At 37.6% G+C, this 18,586-nt stretch overlaps 1 protein-coding gene across 15 annotated transcripts in view; it reads right to left on the reverse strand.

The window, feature by feature from the left end:
* The window catches only part of MECOM (MDS1 and EVI1 complex locus), a 531,718-nt gene that overhangs the window by 8,779 nt on the left and 504,353 nt on the right, over window positions 1-18,586 (reverse strand). For 9 of the 15 annotated variants that reach the window (XM_027584132.2, XM_027584125.2, XM_027584139.2 and 6 more), the window contains 5 exons: window positions 14,674-14,700; window positions 8,795-8,961; window positions 7,656-7,733; window positions 3,664-3,833; window positions 1,104-1,248 (listed from right to left, as the gene is read on the reverse strand). In XM_027584132.2, coding sequence (XP_027439933.2) covers window positions 1,104-1,248; window positions 3,664-3,833; window positions 7,656-7,733; window positions 8,795-8,961; window positions 14,674-14,700 — 587 coding nt within the window. The remainder of the gene's footprint in view (window positions 1-1,103; window positions 1,249-3,663; window positions 3,834-7,655; window positions 7,734-8,794; window positions 8,962-14,673; window positions 14,701-18,586) is intronic. The other 6 variants (XM_027584140.2, XM_027584127.2, XM_027584126.2 and 3 more) reach the window with 1 other exon arrangement.

An 18,586-nucleotide genomic window follows, 5' to 3' on the forward strand; every position in this document is an offset into this window, starting at 1 on the left:
CTAAAACAACTGTTCGACTTTTAATAGCATCAAAAAATAGAGGACTCTAACAATAATACTGGTGTGATGAAAAGTAATAGAGCTTTCTCATTAATTTCATTTGACGTTAAAATTGACTACACAGCATCCTAATTGATTAGGCTTTTGGGTAGTTATGTTCAAAAAAATCTAGTTCTCAATATCAGGTATTTAATTATAATTTAGAGATAAGAAAAATTAAATCTGGTAGTTTTGGTAAAATAATGTTTCATTAACATCACATAAAATGTAAATACTAGGTAAGTGTTAATTATTATTATCAGCAGCATTAAAAGTTTTCTTTAGGGATTGAGCCATATACACTTGATGTCGATGATGACAAGTGGTAAGCAGGGCACCAGGTCACTAAAAACAAGGATAATCATACCCACGGAAACAAGCATGCTGGAATTAAATGAATATCCACATGAGAGCCTATAGGTAGTGACAGAATCAGATCAAGAAGTCTCAGCTGCTTTTTAGGTAAAAGATATTTAAATGATATTCAATAGGTATTTTATATATAGATATGTACACATATACACAAAAATGTGTGTATATATATATATAATATATGTGCATGTATACACACACACACACACACACAGGTATATATAGATAACGTTATCTGTAATATACACATGATATATAATAGTAGCCACTACTGAATCAACTGAATCCCTGTGGTGGCTTTCCTTTCTGCTTGGCAAGTTTTGATAAAACATTCTAATTAGTTATCAAGAGAAGCAGAACAGAACGGTGGTAAAAGCGTGGGCTCTGGAACCAGACGGCCCAGGTGGAATCCCATTTATTAATCACTTGTGTGGCCTCTAGCCATAACCTGTGATATCGCTCTTCCTTCACTGATAAAATTACATAGTAATAGTCGCTGCCTCATAGGGCTATTATGATAGTTAAATTAGCTCATACACGGGAAGCGCTTAGAAGAGCATTTGGTATTTAATCTGCACCAAAGAAATGCCAGCCACCACTGGTAGGAGTTACAGTAGTGTCATGAAAGTGAGCACAGCAAATCTCTTCGGAACACGCTGATTTCAGAAATGAGAGAGTTTAAGAAGCTTTACCTCTCCTCTGTGTTCCTGGGAGACTGGCTGCTGTGGTTGCTATTCCCAATGAAATTGCGGATTTCTGTGAAGTAAGCATCTTCTTTGTCATCGAGAATAGCGCCTGTACTTTCCAGTTCGGAATGAGGCGACGATGTTGCCGTACCTGAGGGGAGAGAGCCTCTTGAGAAAAAGACGGCCACTGAGAGGGCAACTTATTTTTTTTTAAAGATTTTATTTATCTGACAGTGAGAGACACAGCGAGAGAGGGAACACAAGCAGGGGGAGTGGGAGAGGGAGAAGCAGGCTTCCCACGGAGCGGGGAGCCTGATGTGGGGCTCGATCCCAGGACCCTGGGATCACAACCCGAGTTGAAGGCAGACGCTTAACGACTGAGCCACCCAGCCCATGGGGGCAACTTATTTTGAAGCTCGTTCCTTCTTCATTTGATCGGTGTTTCCTAAAACAGGCTCTTCTGAATATTAATAATGGTAACTTCAGGAGGCCAGTGTCTTCCCATATTACCACATGCATGCTGACGAAAGTCCCTTGGGGAAAATTCTGAACCACTGAAGTCATGAGGTATAGTCTCCCAAAGATGTCTCGCCCACAGCTTCTTACCACCCATTGCCACTGTGACATGAGAACATTTTCGTTCACATAACGAGGATATAGGGTGAGGCAAATTATAAAGAAGTCTTAAATAGATTCTGCCAGAAGAAACTGTACACTCAGTCCTGGTTGCAGTCTATCTGTATTTATTGCTCCTGTGCTAAAGCACCTTACCAAATAAAGACTGAAAACATACCAAAAATTCTGTATTCTCATTTGGTGAGTGAGGCAGTGAGTAGACTCAACACACCAGCCCAGAGACTGAGGTGGGACAGCATTAAAAGGACAATATGGGATCTGCTGATTAGAGGATGATCTTCAGCTTCCTTACCTATAAAATTAGAATCAGAATACCTTCTCACAGGATGGTTGTGAGGTTTTTATAAATTTACACAACTATAGATACCTTATATGTGGTCAAATGTACACCAACACTTGCTTCATGCTGTTTACCTTTCCCACAAGATATCTACAATCTAACAGTTCATCCTAATGGTCTATAGATGAACAAAATAAGAAGGAAAAACATCTCTCACTGAATAAAGTTATAATCTGGGTCAACAAGTAAGTATTGAACTTGGACATGTCACATTTTTAACCCCTTTAAGTATTTTCCAAAATACTTTGGTTGGGGCTCCTGGGTGGCTCAGTCGGTTACGCAGCCAACTCTCGATTTCAGCTCAGGTCATGATCTTGGGGTCCTGGGATCGAGGCCCACATCAGGCTCTTTGCTCAGCAGGGAGTCTGTTTGAGATTCTCTCTCTCCCTCTTCCACTCCCTCTCCCCTGCTCTCTCTCTTTCTCTGGAATACATAAATAAATCTTTAAAAGAACAAAACAAAAACTAAATATGTTTGATTAGAAAAATTATGGGATTATACCATAAGGGTGCATATGGTTGGAAAGTGTGGCCAAATTAGACTTTGATTGCTTTATAACTTCTGTCTCTAAAATTTGGCATCTTTAGACCACAATCATTTGACTTTTGGCTTAGATGGAAATGAACAGTAATATAATTCTATGTAGTAGCCCCCCAAGGTCGTCAGCCATGTGCCTGTGTACAGGGGAGGAAGGATTAATAATAAAATAATTTCCTTAAGTAAAATAGCTACTCTGTACAACTTCAACTTTTCCCTGTTTTTAAAATCTGTTTTCCTGAACCCCGTGCTTGCTCCTTCTCTTGCCCCCAAGTCATTTTCCTGATTCTCTTGAAACAAATTATGGCTGCACAGTGTGGCTCCAAACACATAGGCCAGTTGGCAAATATTAATTCATGATTTATTATCTAACTCTTAGAAGCCAAAGGCAAGAAAAACTACCATCTCTTCTGCTAACTATGTGCTGGCAGATCTGAGTTAAGGGAAGGTTAGTTTTTGTTGTTGTTGTTGTTTTCTTTTGCCACTTTTAACTCAAATCTACATCAGAATTTGTGACCCAAACCACACACCACTATGGGTTGCTCCGATCATGTCAACAATCTTCTATCACTAATCTCTGAAAAGTTACCCTGGGGATGTTCTCTGAACTATAGGACCTCTGCAAAAACAGCCATGGTATCTAAGTTAATATTCAGAGCATGATATTCTGGGGCTGCCACTTTGGAAATCCTGCCATGCCTAGAGGCCCCATTCTGCACCAGTATGTGGAAAGATTGTTCCCTGCAATTTAGGAAATCCTGATTCATAAGTCTCATATGAGACTGGGTCATGGTTCTCTTTGTTTGAGATTACCCATTGAGATGAATCCAGAATAAGAAAACAATCCAAATAATTGTATATTATTCAACAATCACATCATTCTGTACTCTAAAGGGAAACACGCTGCAAAATTTAGGATCTGTTTCTGGTGTCAAAGTGGAAGGAGAGAAGAAAGATCACAATTATCTCTTTTCTTAAAAGTAGAGTTGCCGTACAATATTATTCATGATGATCTTAGCCATCTTCTTCCTTATAATGCAACTGATTACCTACCAGACATGTTCCCATTCTCATGTTTCTTTAGGTGTCTGTCTAAGTTGGTTTGTTGACCAAAACACCTATCACATAAGTGACACTTAAAGGGCTTCTCCTTATTGTGGATGTTACGAACATGCCTCTGCAAGTTGGAAGAGATGCTAAAGGATCTGTCACAGTATTTGCATCTGAAAAATAAGCACAGAGAAAATAGTTGCAAGCAAATTGAAAAATATTTCTCAAGACTAGTAAGCCAGATATCCAAAATTATCACCCATAAAATATTTTAGAGAAAAGGCAGAGGCAAGAATACTATTTGCACAGCCAAGATTTCAATTCCAACAGACTTTGATTCCATTAAAGATTTTCATGACTTTATGAAAAACCATAGTAAAATATTGACCATTTCATTGGTCCCAAATTTATTAGAGTCATCAGTTTTCATGTTTTTGATAAACTTCACAAAATTAAGGACATTAAGAAATAGTAGCATGGTTTTACCTTCTGCTTAGGACAATACCAATAAATCCTTTGTAAACAAACATGAAACAAATTCATGTATTCTTCAAATAAAGTAAAAAGATCATTCTTTTTTTTTAAAGATTTTATTTATTTATTTGACAGACAGAGACACAGTGAGAGAGGGAACACAAACAGGCGGAGTGGAAGAAGAAGAAGCAGGCCTCCCACTGAGCAGGGAGCCCAATGCAGGGCTCGATCCCAGGACCCTGGGATCATGACCTGAGCCGAAGGCAGACGCTTAACGACTGAGCCACCCAGGCGCCCCATAAAATGATCATTCTTAAATTCAAAATTGCAGAGTCTGATTAAACAATTTCTTAGTAAATTCACTTCCTCAATTGATAATCCTAAAGAAACTTCCATTATCTTCTCAAAAAGAGCAGTAAAGATTCCAAACCTTTAAAACTGAGGCAATGTGAATAGTTTATCTCGATATCGAAGATGCTGATTTTCATAATCTGTAGTGATTACAAGCCCCCAGAACCTTTACTCCAAAAACCTTTAAACTGTGTTTTTTTAAGGATTTATTTATTTATTTATTTATTTATTTGAGAGAGCGTGTGCATGGTGGGGGGGCGGGCAGAGGGAGAGGGAGAAAGAGAGAAGCAGACACCCTGCTGAATGTGGAGTCTGCTGCAGGGTTCAATCCCAGGACCATGGGATCATGACCAGAGTGGAAACCAAGAATCAGATGCTGAACTAACTGAGCCACCCAGGCATCCCCACCTTTAAACTGTTAAAAAAGAAAGTAAGAGTGGCATTAAATTCTCCTTTCAGAATAAAATAAAGGTCTTCATTAATCTCTGCTTTTCCTATTCCCCTCAATTTTCCATTTCTGTCCTTACAGAGTTTGTGGCATTTCTGAACCAGGTTGGTTTTCCAGGAAAACACTTAGTATTGGTTGGCTAATTGTTTCTGCCTTCTATGTGATTTAAAAAAAGTCATAAGGTATTTTGAAGTTCTCCTTTATTCATAAATAAAAATGTAACCCCTCACTGCCTACTCCTCAGCTCTTATGGATAAAGAAGAAAAGTGGCAATTTATGGGGTATTCTCCTTTGGCATTTTAAAGTAAAGATTACATTATTTGTTTGTGTGGCTTTTTTTGTATGTGTGTTGCTTGAAAAAAAAAAAAAAAACATGAGCTTTCTCTAGATGACTTTTAAGTGAAAATTTCTAACCTAGCAGCCAGACAATCTTTAACTTATTCTTCCATATGTGAAGGGCCCTTCTCCTTCCACTTCTGAATGTAGACTCAGTGGTTCAAGTGCTCTACATCAGAAATCACCCCATTCCACTCGAAGTGTTTGGGTTTCTACGGCTGTCTCTACGTGATGCCAGAAGTCTAGCTAGTTCAGTGGGGAAAATAAATCTGTTAAACTAGTTACTCTGGCATAGTATCAATAAACCGACTCAAGGACTGATTTAGTTTTTCCCCCTTAAAAAACTGCCCTGGCATGATGAGGCTCCTCAACTTTCCTCACTTACAATACTAATTTAAAAGTGCGTGAAACCCCATATTCATTGTAGTTGTAATATTTTAGCCTCTGCTTTTGAAAAAAATATATATGTGAGTCATGACCTTCTCTGTAATAACTCTGTTGACTCCCAAGGCCTACTACAATGAGAATAATGATACAATTAGCACAATTGTGTTGTACCGAGCAGAACAACCTAGAAAACACTGCTAGAGAAAACTTACACTCCCATCAAACATTTTTCACTCAAAACATTTTCTAAACACATCATGCATTAGAGAGATTTTTGTCTTTGACATGCTTCCAGCTTTCTGCTTGTATGCAAAGGGACTTTTCCAAGTCTAATAGACATCATCTACTCTAACAGCGATAAAATCGGCCAATAAGAACATTCTACATAATAATCATGGTTTTGAGTGCTCCTGAATAAAAAAAATCATTGCATTCTGCTCCAATAAATTAGTTGGTAGTTACGAGCCTAAGTTTCAAAAATTCTTTAAATTAATACATACATCATGAGCAATACACTCATTAAGAATTTGGATGTAAACACAGGGGTCATGGGAGCCTTTGAGATCATGGTGTGAGATAAAAACTCTGACACGGGAGGTCCAAGTCTGGGTTTTAATTCTGGATCTTTTAATACCAGGCTTTACAGAAGGCAATTAACATCTGTGCATCTGAATTTCTTCACTTGTAAAACAGAGGAGCTAGACAAATAATTGTTTAAGATCTCTAGCTATGCCAAAATTCTGGTCTGTGTTTTTAAAAATACACATACCATTTATGGGGTAGAATAAAACCACTGAATTCAAGTACAGAGCAAAATGAGCATGATATAGTTGCATACCAGATCCTTGGTCATAATAAAATGTAAGTGCTGAAATCTTTCTTTCACTGAAGCAAAATTCCTGGGATCTGAAATTTTTCTCAAAAAGGGAAATCGCCTAACAACTTGCATTTTTATACCTCTCTGAGACTTACTATACAAAGTCCATTCTATTACATACAAAGTATCACTTCTGACTAGTAATTTATAAAACATGTAGGAAAGCAAAGAATTTAAGAAAGTAAAGAAAAATTTAAGAATTGCACATAAAACAATGTGTAGATTATATTTTAAAACTGAAGAGGATCTTGATAATTTTCATTCTTTAGTAAACAATAATATGAAAGTTAGACACATGTCCCATGTGTTGTGTGGCTGATCTTGACATCTAACAGAATAAGCTAAGAGGTAGTTTAGAAATTGTTGCTAGAATTGCCCCTCTTCCTATAATATATTCTATTTTACCTCTTCTCCTCCTAGTTCCTCATCGTCTTCCTCCTCTCCAGGTTTAAGGTTTATTCCTTAAACCTCCTAATGTGACCTGGGGACACCGACTTAGCTATCCTAGGGAAATAAAGTTACACACAGCTTGTCAACGCCTAACAGAGATTTAAGGCTTGAGAAAGGAAGGCTGCAATGTTCTGATTACTGTCAATTAACATAGCACTAATTATTGAGAAGAGAGCACATTAAAATAGTTTTTAAAATGGGGGCGCCTGGGTGGCTCAGTCAGTTAAGAATCTGACTCTTGATTTCAGCTCAGGTCGTGATCTCAGGGTTGTGAAAAAGAGCCCCGTGGTGGGCTCTGTGCTGGGCATGGAACCTGCTTAAGATTTTCTCTCTCTCTCCCTCTGCCCCTCCCCACCCCACTCTCTCTCTCTCTCTCTCTCTCTAAAACAGTGATAATAATAAAAATTTTTAAAATAGCTAACATTTCTTAAATGCTTATTCTATCCGAGATCCTGCTAGACCTTTTAAACTGAGATGTCAGAAACCTTGATTTAAAAAATTAGAACTCTTATATTTTTTATCCTAGCCGTTAGTCAATTCTTCTTTGACTCAAAATTGCAAGGACATACATTCAGACATGCACAAAAGTAGCCTCCTTTAAAATTGTGGCAATACATCCACTCTAACTACCATAAAATTTACCAAGGTATTTAGTAAAAATCATTGTCAAACCTGTAAGGCTGCTCTCCTGTGTGGGTTCTCAAGTGCCGTGTTAAGTTCGCAGACCTTGGAAAAATCTTGCCACAGTATCTGTTATGAAAGATGTTTATAAGAGAAAGTCAGCACAATCGACTTTATTTCACTCAAGCCACATAGAAGCCAGATGCTGATTCTTGATTTAATTAATCTTGCATGGAACTCACATGTCTTTGGTATTTAAAATTTGCAACAAAGCCATTCTACAGATATAAATAACTCCACGAATAAGGCTGCGTTATGAGATCTGGTTGAATTTGATCATGCATAAGCAAGCAGTTTATGAAAATAGACTTTAGTTTTGATGACCCCCATACGCCTCTTTTATTAACTCTGTATCTTTATAGTCGCAAAACTGAACCAGACAAGAGGATAAAAAAATGACAAGAGTCTGTGATTCTGGGTTGATGTAAACAGATTTCAAATGTTTCAACTCATTTTACATGTTAGCCGCGGTGACAACTCTGTACATTGAGCGGCATCAGATCAGACAAGATTCGAAGACCTCATCCATCAAGGTATGTTCCTATAAAAGCTTTTCTGGAAAGAAAGTGACACATTTTCCAAAGAGCAGATAAATTGATATGCCTGAGTCAGATGTCACAAATTTCTGAGGACAATTCAGAAATTATAAGCACAATTTATTGAAAAGAAAAAAAAAACAAGCTTTACTGTAATAGTGATGGGTAACAAGAAACTTATTAACTAGCTTTCTTCACTTATCAACCTTATTCGTCCTTTGTTAATGGCCTTATTCTTCAATGCCATGACAATTAATAAATGTATGCTCGAAGACAGTAGTATTATACCTTCGGATGAAAATAATTAACTGTGAAAGAAAATTCATAAATATCAAAGTGAAACAAGTATTTGGACTGTTTCCAACCTCATTTATCACAACCAAATGGCCTGTGTTAAAATTCCCATTTAATAATAATTTTTTAAAACCACTATTTTTGTATCTCCCTAAATAAAGAGTACTTTGAAGTGCTGGAGATCTATCATGATCACGATTAATCATCCAATCAAGAATAATTTCCAAAACAAACAGCAGCAGGGTTTTTTGCAATCAGGGAGACTTGGGGAAAGCGGGCCGTCATGGGCCCTGCAGTTACCTGCAGGTGTAGCGTTCTTTCCCTTTCCGCAGGAGGTTCTCTGGCAGGGCATTGGGAGGTGCTCTGAAGTTGAACATGGAGGGAACTGACTGCAGAAGTTCACTGGCCTCCGGTTTCAGGGCACTGAAGCTCTCTAGCTTCTCCGCCATGTTTTCAATAGCTGACATCTGAAAGGCAAGAGCACAAGACCATGAAGGACCAGTCTGACATCTGTTCTTCTGCAATAAACTCTAGAAAACCAAGAAATCATTAAGAAAAGGGAAGCATCAAATCTGCTGAATGCAGTAGACTGGAGAAAAAGGTTGCAGTGTCCCAATATTTGACAGATAACGAGAGGACTCGTTGATTTAGGAAATAACAAAGGTAGAACCGTGCTTATAAAATGCTGGGTGAACTTCAAAAGACCTTGGTTAGGCCATTTTGTCATCATTTGATATAGAACTGAGCAATGAAATACATGAGTGATAATAAAGCTTTTTTATTAAATTAAGAGACAATATTCGTATTACGTTATGGACATCAATAGTACACTGGACCTTATAGGGAAAGGTCCTGCATGCCTGGCCTTGGTAATAAAAACCATAGGAAGCATGGCATCCCATGAAAAGAATTCACAGCACGAAACACATCAAGTGTTCCAAGTTACAGCTTAAGCCAAATGTGTAGTGCAGAAAGAAAAAAAATTAATGTGTAAGAGGTGTTTTGCCTAAGACTAGGTTAATTTAATATCTGGATATACTACAATTTTAAGTGGGATCATATACAAGGAATTTTGATGAAAGAGTAATTTGTTCTGAACAAAGACTGAGTTGAAATGACAGCTCATGATATATCATCGTGACTTCACATAATAATAACTTGGCACGGGCGTTATAAGGGGAGTAGTTAGCCTAACCACACTCTTAGAGAAATAATCTTAAAAAACCTACCCTAATTCTTCCCCTCAAACAACCTAATTTATTTTGCTTATAATCTTCAAGTTTCTGTCCACCTGCCCATATAACTGACAGTCACAACTGGAGGGTGGCATTTACTTTGAAAGGCAGCTTGATCCTTACTGTCCTCAGTTAGAAGGACTCTCCCCTTTTCTTCAACCCTCCCAAAATGTTAAGTTTCTTTAGTGTTCATATTTTATTTGGAAGCTGCTTACTACTGAATTTTTAAGTAGAAAAGCAAACTCTCAGGCCATCCTGTTAAATCAACTCACCCATTATTTATTTGGTTCTCAGGCACTATGCCACTGGAGAGCTCAGAAAGCTGTTAAAAAGGTGTTTGCACTCTATATGCACTCTGTGTGTTTCTCAAAGAGCTGGGGTGTTAGACCAGGAGACTCCATGCAAGGACAAGAATGGTAACTGCACATTCAAACAACTGTTTAACCCAAGAGGATGATTCTTTCACTGATGGATGGCGGGACCGAACTGAAGGCCTAATTTACGAGCTCAGGATGGAAAGAAAAGGCACCCCTTCCCACTCAAAAGGAAAGTAACAAAATCTCTATTCCATGGCCCAGCAGCTGGACAGAATACCAGTGACTCTTTACGGCGAAGCAAAATCTTAACAGAATGGCCGGACGATAAACGATGATTCTTTTCTTACAAAGGGAATAGTGTATGCTCGATCCTTCAAATGACTATTCATGTTGTAGTTAGGTCTCTCTTTTCCCTTTATCCTGGAGCCTGCCCTCTCATTTCATGCCCGGACTCCTAATGCTAGCTACAAATTGCAACATACAGGGTACCACTGCCAATTTGCCAAATGTCTTTCATCAAAGACGGTGCAAAAAAATCTCAGAGGAAAGTCAAGATACATTTACTTGTCAGGCGACAAATGTGAACGCATTGGGAGGCGGTAGGGGCTCTAAGCTCAGGGGTTTGATTCATAATCACTCAGCTGCTAAAACATTCTCCACAGATGCAAGTGGACAGCACATTTGTCACTATGAAGGATTTTGACACATACTGATCACAGGGCAGAGATATGGAATGATGCTGCTGCTCGGAGAGGTTGGCAGAAACTCTGTCCCTGCAGAATACGGTCATTATCCCCCTCTAGCCGGAGCATTAGCATTTTCATCTTACTCTGGGTTTTATTTATTAAAAATCAATCCAGAAATATTTTATGATACTATTTTATTTGCATTTATTCCTCTTAATTGTTTCTTGCAGAAAATCATTTTGATATTCCACCCTCCACAGAATAAATTGTCTGAGTGAAAAATGACCCCTGGCCTTCAAGCTGATTAGCAGAAACAAGCAAGGGTCAGGGTGACGATTGCATATATTTATTGGGAAGAATAGTAAGTGCATGGGTGATGATTATTAATGTTTTATTTATGTACATTTAATATTTGAGTAAAGTTTCATTATCTAGTGGTTTTAAATCATTTGAGTGTCCACCCGGCTGACATACTCAGACTCCTGCGGCGATATATCTTATAGAAACACTTTGCCTTTTATATGGAAAATAGCTTACTCATGACTATTATTCTCAGCTTTCATCTCTAGCACATATAAACTACAAGTCCTTTAAGTTATTTAAGAGCAATTGGCTGTTGAGGAATGTATCTTGCTTTAGTAGTGCCTAACACCTCCTTTTGAAGAAAGATCGCTGTGATTACATTATCTCAAACTATTTTGATTTGGGTAAACTATCAAGAAACAAGAAAATACACTATGGGCTTGATGACTAAACACTGACATTCTTAAAAGATAATAGGAAAAAGAACAGGGGTGACCCAAATGCTTCTCTTAAAAGCCACCCCCACCTTTGGCTTCCAGTGTCAAAGGAAAAGAGGATTAAATAGGAGCGGGGAAAAGGGAGAGAAGGAAGATGGGAAGTGAGCCGAGGGTAGTTATTAATACCACACACACACACACACACACACACACACACACACACACACCCCACTTTCTGTCCAGCTAGCAACAACCAAACATAAAAGTCACCACCGAATTCTTCCTTTCATCTTCATAAGATTTGCTCTCATAGCACTTGACCTCAGTTGAAAAGAAGAAGTTTCCCCATTAGGACAGATAGAAGTGACTTAGTCATCTGCCAGTTGGGTAGGTTAGCAATTCTATGACCAACATCGGTCTGCCTCTGTCTTGGATTAAGGTGTTGGATTAAGATGAGCTTCACCTGGTGCATGGGTCAAAACCCTAAATTTCTCACTCTGTGGGCTGACTCGTATGATGCTCTTCCTGAAATAACATGCCTTTTACAAGAGAAGTAGCAAGTGTTGACATTCATTTTAAAGTCTGGCTTGGAATTTTAAAAATCAACATGAATTGGGATCAATGGAACAGAATCTACTAGCTACATATATATTTCAATTATGAAAAATCCAATGAAGAGGGCAATGTGTACTACTATAAAAAAGAAATTTGCTGAGAATGGGGAAAATAAAGGAGGAAATATTAGATCATATATTTTAGAAGTGCATCGCCCTTTGTCCTACTAATGTCATAGGCTAATCTCTGATCAGTAAATGACAGGTTTTTTTTTATATGGAGCAGTAATTTTTATTTATATATATAATAGTTGTTGATGGTATCTGCAGCCAGATGTCTGGAAGAGGAAGTCATTGCACCCCCTTTCAGTCCCCAGGAGGCTATTAACTTTATACTGACGCAAACTAATATTTAGACAGAATTCCCTAGATCCTACCAAAAAATGTAGCTATCTCCCTAGTCAAATAAACTTAGTATTTTTAAAAACATTTCAGCAGGCAAGATATCATCAACTGGGTCCTAAGCACTTAGCTTAACATTTATTATCTGGCAGCCAATAATTGATGACATAAAGAAGTTTCTCATTAAAACCATTAAAGCGACAATCTGATTATATGAAATGATTGTCCAATGGCACCATGAATTATGTGACCTAATGTTTTACAAATTAGATTACACATGCCTTTATCATAAAACAACTAACTTTTCATAAATAACTTATGATGGGAAAGTTTGTAGATTTGGTGGTTTTCTATATTTATTCACTTGATAATCTTGAGAATTCTCAAAATTGTGGCCATTTGGGGGAGAAGCAAGTATTCATAGTTTATGGCTATCTCATTCCATGTATCACATTCAGCAGTCATGATTATAAAATCCATTAGAATCTGTTTACCACTAAAATGATAAACTTTAATATTTTAGTAGTTCCCACTAATATCTATGTTTTATAATACAAATATAAATCATAGCTCTGAAAACCCTATGATTTAGGGAATGGAAGTGTTTCCGAAGCATTGCAACGTCGGTTTCTATACCATTGTATTATCAGGGAAGGGAGTCTAACTTAAATCTGAATTGGCTTTGTCAGTTGGTAGAACCATTGGGCATTTATGTAGTGGACAGCACCTCATGGATGAAGCAGCCAACCACATAGGTACTGTCAAGTAATACTCCACCCTTAGAAAGGATGAGGACCCTGAGGCACGATACTCAGGATGGACCTCTCCCAGGGAAGACAGAAGAGGAACACTGGAAATACAGGCCAGGGTAATCAGAGCACAGCCCCATCAGCTGTACTACTTTGTCTAAGAAAGCCTTAGTCTCTCTCTCCCTCTCTCTTCTCTTGTACTTTTGAAATAAAGAAACTTAATCCTTAAACGTCTATCAAAATGAGAAAAAGCACAATTCATCACATACTCCACAGAAGAAATCAAATGGAGGAATTTCTGGTAAAGAAAATCTAATATCAGATAGAGGAAACAGTAAGTGCTAAAGTGTTCTGACTTAAAATAATTTATATATAATTATATGGTGACCAAAAAAACTGAACTATATTCCAGATTTTACCCATATCTCAGAATCAGAATAATTTTGAGTAAAGAAGACAATGAAGAAGTAGAAGTACATATAATCAGAGGAAATTTTGTAATATATGTTATTTATATGTATTTCCATCGACCCAAGGTTTATTTGAGAGTAAAAAGTAAATAAGCAAGACAGAGGATCATAGGGGAAGGGAGGGAAAAATGAAAGAAGACGAAACCAGAGAAGAAGACAAACAATAAGAGACTCTTAATCTCAGGAAACAAACTGAGGGTTGCTGGAGTGAGGGGGGAGGGAGAGGTAGGTGGGGTGTCTGGGTGATGGACATTGGGGAGGGTATGTGCTACGGTGAGCGTTGTGAATTGTGTAAGACTGTTGAATCACAGACCTGTACCTCTGAAACAAATAATACATTATATGTTAATAAAAAAATATTAAAAAAACTAAACAAGCAGTCTTCTTTGTATCTTGAACAAAAAATAAAGCTGTCCCCTAGTATCATTACCTGACAACTGACTGAATCTGGAAATAGGAACTGAAAGTTGAGGAAGTGAGACCCAAGGCTGAAAGATTCATTCACTAGTTAGATATGGATTTTTAAACATTTAGTCTTATTACTCCAAATAGCCAGAACCAAGTTCTGCCCTGGGATATACGGATGTGAATTCCAATGTCAGCTTGTGTCTACATGTAAGTTCAGGTTTTAGCCTTTTAAAGGCTTTATCAAAAGCATCTTTAACATGCTGATACAGGCTGCCCCAAATAATGGTTGTTTCCACTTAGTGACCCATTTCGAAGGCTCTTTTAACAACATACTCCCAAGCGCCGAGAAAGAGTTCTACATCAAGGTATAATTACATGGAATGGGTCAAATTTATAAAATAAACTTCTTTCTGTAAACAATTTATAGCACACTAAATGCCCAATTAAAACGGAAAAGTATTTTGCAGCTTGACAAAGCTGGAAAGCGATCTGCTGAAGCCATATCATGTAATGGAAAGCGGCTCAGAATTCTTTATGTCTGCACAGCATTTTATAATATAAGTTGTTTTCCTTTTAATGCTACACTATTTTAGTCAAAAATATAAGTAGGAAACTTACCCAAGTTCTCTGATCAGGCAGTTGGAACTGGGAGCAAAATTGAAACAAAAACAAAAAATTACTTCTGTATCAGTATCTTTATTGCAATCTATCCTTTGAGAAATTAACATTTATACGGACTTTGTAATTTTTGCTTATCATGTAACTGTACCTTGAGTAAAGGCTCTGGAAATGAAAATTAAATGTTTTTATAACACTGCTGGATTTCCTCTATTTACTGAAATTAAATTTTAGAATCAAGGTTATAAACCAGAATGTTCTTTTTTCCAAGAAAGCTAAACACTGCCTACTACACCAAATCTTAAATAGCAAAGTAGATACTTTCTTCTTTTTTTGTTTTTACTCACTGCAAGAGTCCTAAACTTTAATAAATAAAACTTCAGCAATTTCCAGCAAAAAATCTAGTCTCTTGCATTTGTATAATGTTAATAACAAAGAAAATAAGATATTTACTCAAACGTGAATCACTGAGTAACAAAAAGGTAATGTACTTGGAAATGCACTGCTTGACTTTTATTAGCTTGGGATTCAGACCATGAGTGGTCAAAACACATAAGGATATTAATTAAAAGAACTTCACATACATAGTTAACAACGTCAACTTATGACAAGAATCACTGGGGGAAACTTCAGTGAATTGGGAGCTCTTCCAGGAAGCACAAAGGTTGTATCCTTAAAATTATCATTTTGCTTGGTTAAAGGGGATACTTCTTGCTTTTTTAACTTATGGCATCTTTAATAAGGAAGATACATAGTTTTTAAGGATAAAAAATTTATTGCAGAGGAAATCTAACAATAAGAAACACCTTGCTGAAAGCAAAATAGAAGATGAAGGACAAAAGACAAGTAATTTTCACATCAACATATAAAGGATAACTTGGAAAAAGACGAACTTTTTCCCAGTTCTTTGGTAGGATAGACAGACACTTTAAAAAGAAAAAAAATAAAAATGACTGAATAAAGGACAGAAACAGAAGTAAAACAGAGTCTTTGTTGCAGATGTATACAAAGCCAAACATCTGGAAATAAAATGTATTAACCACCAAAAGCAATAAATGTTGCATTTTGTCTTCAATTTAATTTCTTATATAAATTTGTTTCAGTAACTACCGACAAGGTGTATCATGTTTCTGCATGTATTAAACGTGCACAGAATATAGGAAAATCACACCAAGGAATAATAGCCAGTTTTACAACAGCATAACTACCAAATGATTTCTATGGCGGTTCAAAGGAGCCATCAATGTAAATGCAAAGTACCTAAAACGCAAAGTACCCAGTGAAATGGACATTCCAGAGATCACACATTCATACCATTCCTTCCATCTCACCTACTTGTGGCTGTCATTCCTTTTCAAAATTATAATCTAAACTAAGACCCCCACAAACAATTTTCAACCATGTATCCAGGAAGAACCTCTATAGTACTTATTTCTACCTTATATTAAGCTAACTTATTTATAAAAGAAAAGTAGAAATCTAAATAGTCCTCTAGTGGCTTGACACAGAAAGCATACTTCTGTAAAAATTGAACAAAGCGAGGAATTTAGACCCTGATAATGAAAAAAAAAAGGCAATTATCTTTTACTTTTGTTTGTGTTCCTATATCTTCTAGATATTTTTGACAAGACTTTTAAAAATATATATTATTATTCCAAGAGGCAGTGAGATGCCTGATAATCTTTCAATAAAACTCAATAAATATCTAAGTATCTACTGAGGTGTCCACCTTTTTTTTTATTAGGAAATGTGCCCAGGGGAGGGACATGCTGAGTAGAATACAAAGGCATACAAATATTATAAAATCAGGCTTGCCCAGAGAATACCACTACCAAGAATCTATAGACCTATATCTATGTTTTCCCTGAAGCATTAAGAATATGTGGTCTCCTTTATTATGATGATGATATTATTATTATAACCCTGAGAAATATGTGAGGAAAGTATTATTCCCATTTGGAAGACAAAGATACAGAAGCCCCAGTGCTCCAGTGTACTTTAAATGGAAAATGAAGTAATGAATGGTCTTATCCAAGCATTTATTTAGCTACAAAATCATGGCCAGCCCCGGGAGCAGAGGCAAAGGCTTCCAGTTTGGCCTCCTGCTCTGTGCCACCCTTATTGCTGGCCAATGAGGCAGTGCCAAGAACACAGTAAGCATCTTTCCAAGTACTTCTAGATCCGTGTATAGTCCTGCCAAAGAAGCTGGGTTCCGGGGATGGCCGGAGAGTATTTTCCTGGCATTCCTTTACATTCAAAATGGACTACTTCTGCATTCACTAAAGCCGAAAGCTATCCCTCATTTAGGTCGTCCCACTTGCCAGGCAGTTTGCGCCGTACAGGCTTAGGTACATGAACGCTAACCCGCACGGCTGGCCGAAAGGGGTGTTGCCACCATGCTGATATCTGAGAAGGCTCAGAGAGATGAACCGCTCTGCTCAAAACCTAAGCATTTTTGCTAATAAGCAGGAGAGCCAGTCATAAAGCAGTCATTTCTGGCCCCAAATCCTGGCAGGCTGTCTTTGTTTGTTTGTGTTTGTTCGTTTATGGGAAAGCAGATCTTGGGGCTAGGATGGAATTGATGGAGTACTAGAAAGAACAGAAGAATTCTGTGGAAATTTTAGGACATTTGAGGCAGGTGTTCTGAAAGAACAGACTCTTGGGTCTGGAGGCTTGATGAAAAGGGGGTGGCCCAAGCTTCTCCCAGGTGACAGTTGTGATTTCACCTGTACCCCAAGTGATCTATAGCCATTACACATGAAAACAGCCACGATGGTTAGAAAAATAATAAAATCTTTCTGTAGCAGTTGGTAAACAGCCTTTGCACCAAGAACCTTGAATGGTCCCCCTACCGTCCTGGCCGCATCTCAAAAGACCCTTCAGACAGCCCACCAGCCAGCAACTACACCATTAATAGTCGGGGCAGCAAGGACTTCCAAGACGCTGCACCAGAATGCCGGGAGTCCAGTCCGATGGGTCAGTATTCGTGACATACAGGGTGTCAAGTATTTCGATTAGCACTCTCGGGTCCTGTTCTAACAGCGGCAATAGGCAGTCCCTTCCACCAAGACATGACCCTCTAGTGTGGGAAGGAAGCATACACGCCTGTTTGCGGTGCTCTCTGGGGAGGACTGCTCTGCTCCCAGTATCATCTTTTGTGATCCTCCATTCACTTGGGAAATATCAAGAGATAGTAGATTTTCTTATTTGATTTGATTAAAAATATGTACATACTCTAACACTTGCATGCACATGTGGAGTTATCGGGAGACAAAACTGCCCATCTTGTAGACTAGTGAATTCACTTTGGCTAGCTAGAAATCTGTGAATTTCAGAGAGAATAGGGACTTGCCACCCAGCTCCTTCATTTTACAGATAAGGAACTAAGCGCCAGGTAGACCGAGTCACCTGAGGATCCTGAATCCCAGTCTTTTTTCCCCTCTGTTATACCGTGTCCTCATAGCACTTAATTTGGAAGTGATTAGTTGCTAGATTTTAAAGATAATTAGAATATGAGAACAATTTGATTATTGTAACTAAACGTATATAACTATAATATCCCCATGAGCAGTTAGTGATAATTAGAAAGTTCTCAAGAAAGATAGACCTTTTGTGCACTGACACAAAATGCATATTATGTTCAGCTTTATTAGCCCATGAGGCCTAAGAGTACAATTAAAAATCAACCTAAATGTAAACTATAAGTACCTAAATGTAAACTATAAGTATAAATCTAATATAAGTATTAGATCTACCTCTTTTATAACGTGTTTCGTTTCCATAAAGTAATTATATAAATAATATCATTCCTTAGCCTTTCTATATAAAATGAATGCTAACTGGAACATTTCTAATTCCTTGAATATTAAATCATGTATTTTCTCACTTTGAAATAGGATTTTTGAGCAACGAT

Source organism: Zalophus californianus, chromosome 1 (assembly GCF_009762305.2).
Source record: "Zalophus californianus isolate mZalCal1 chromosome 1, mZalCal1.pri.v2, whole genome shotgun sequence".
Classification (NCBI taxonomy): Eukaryota; Metazoa; Chordata; class Mammalia; order Carnivora; family Otariidae; genus Zalophus; species Zalophus californianus.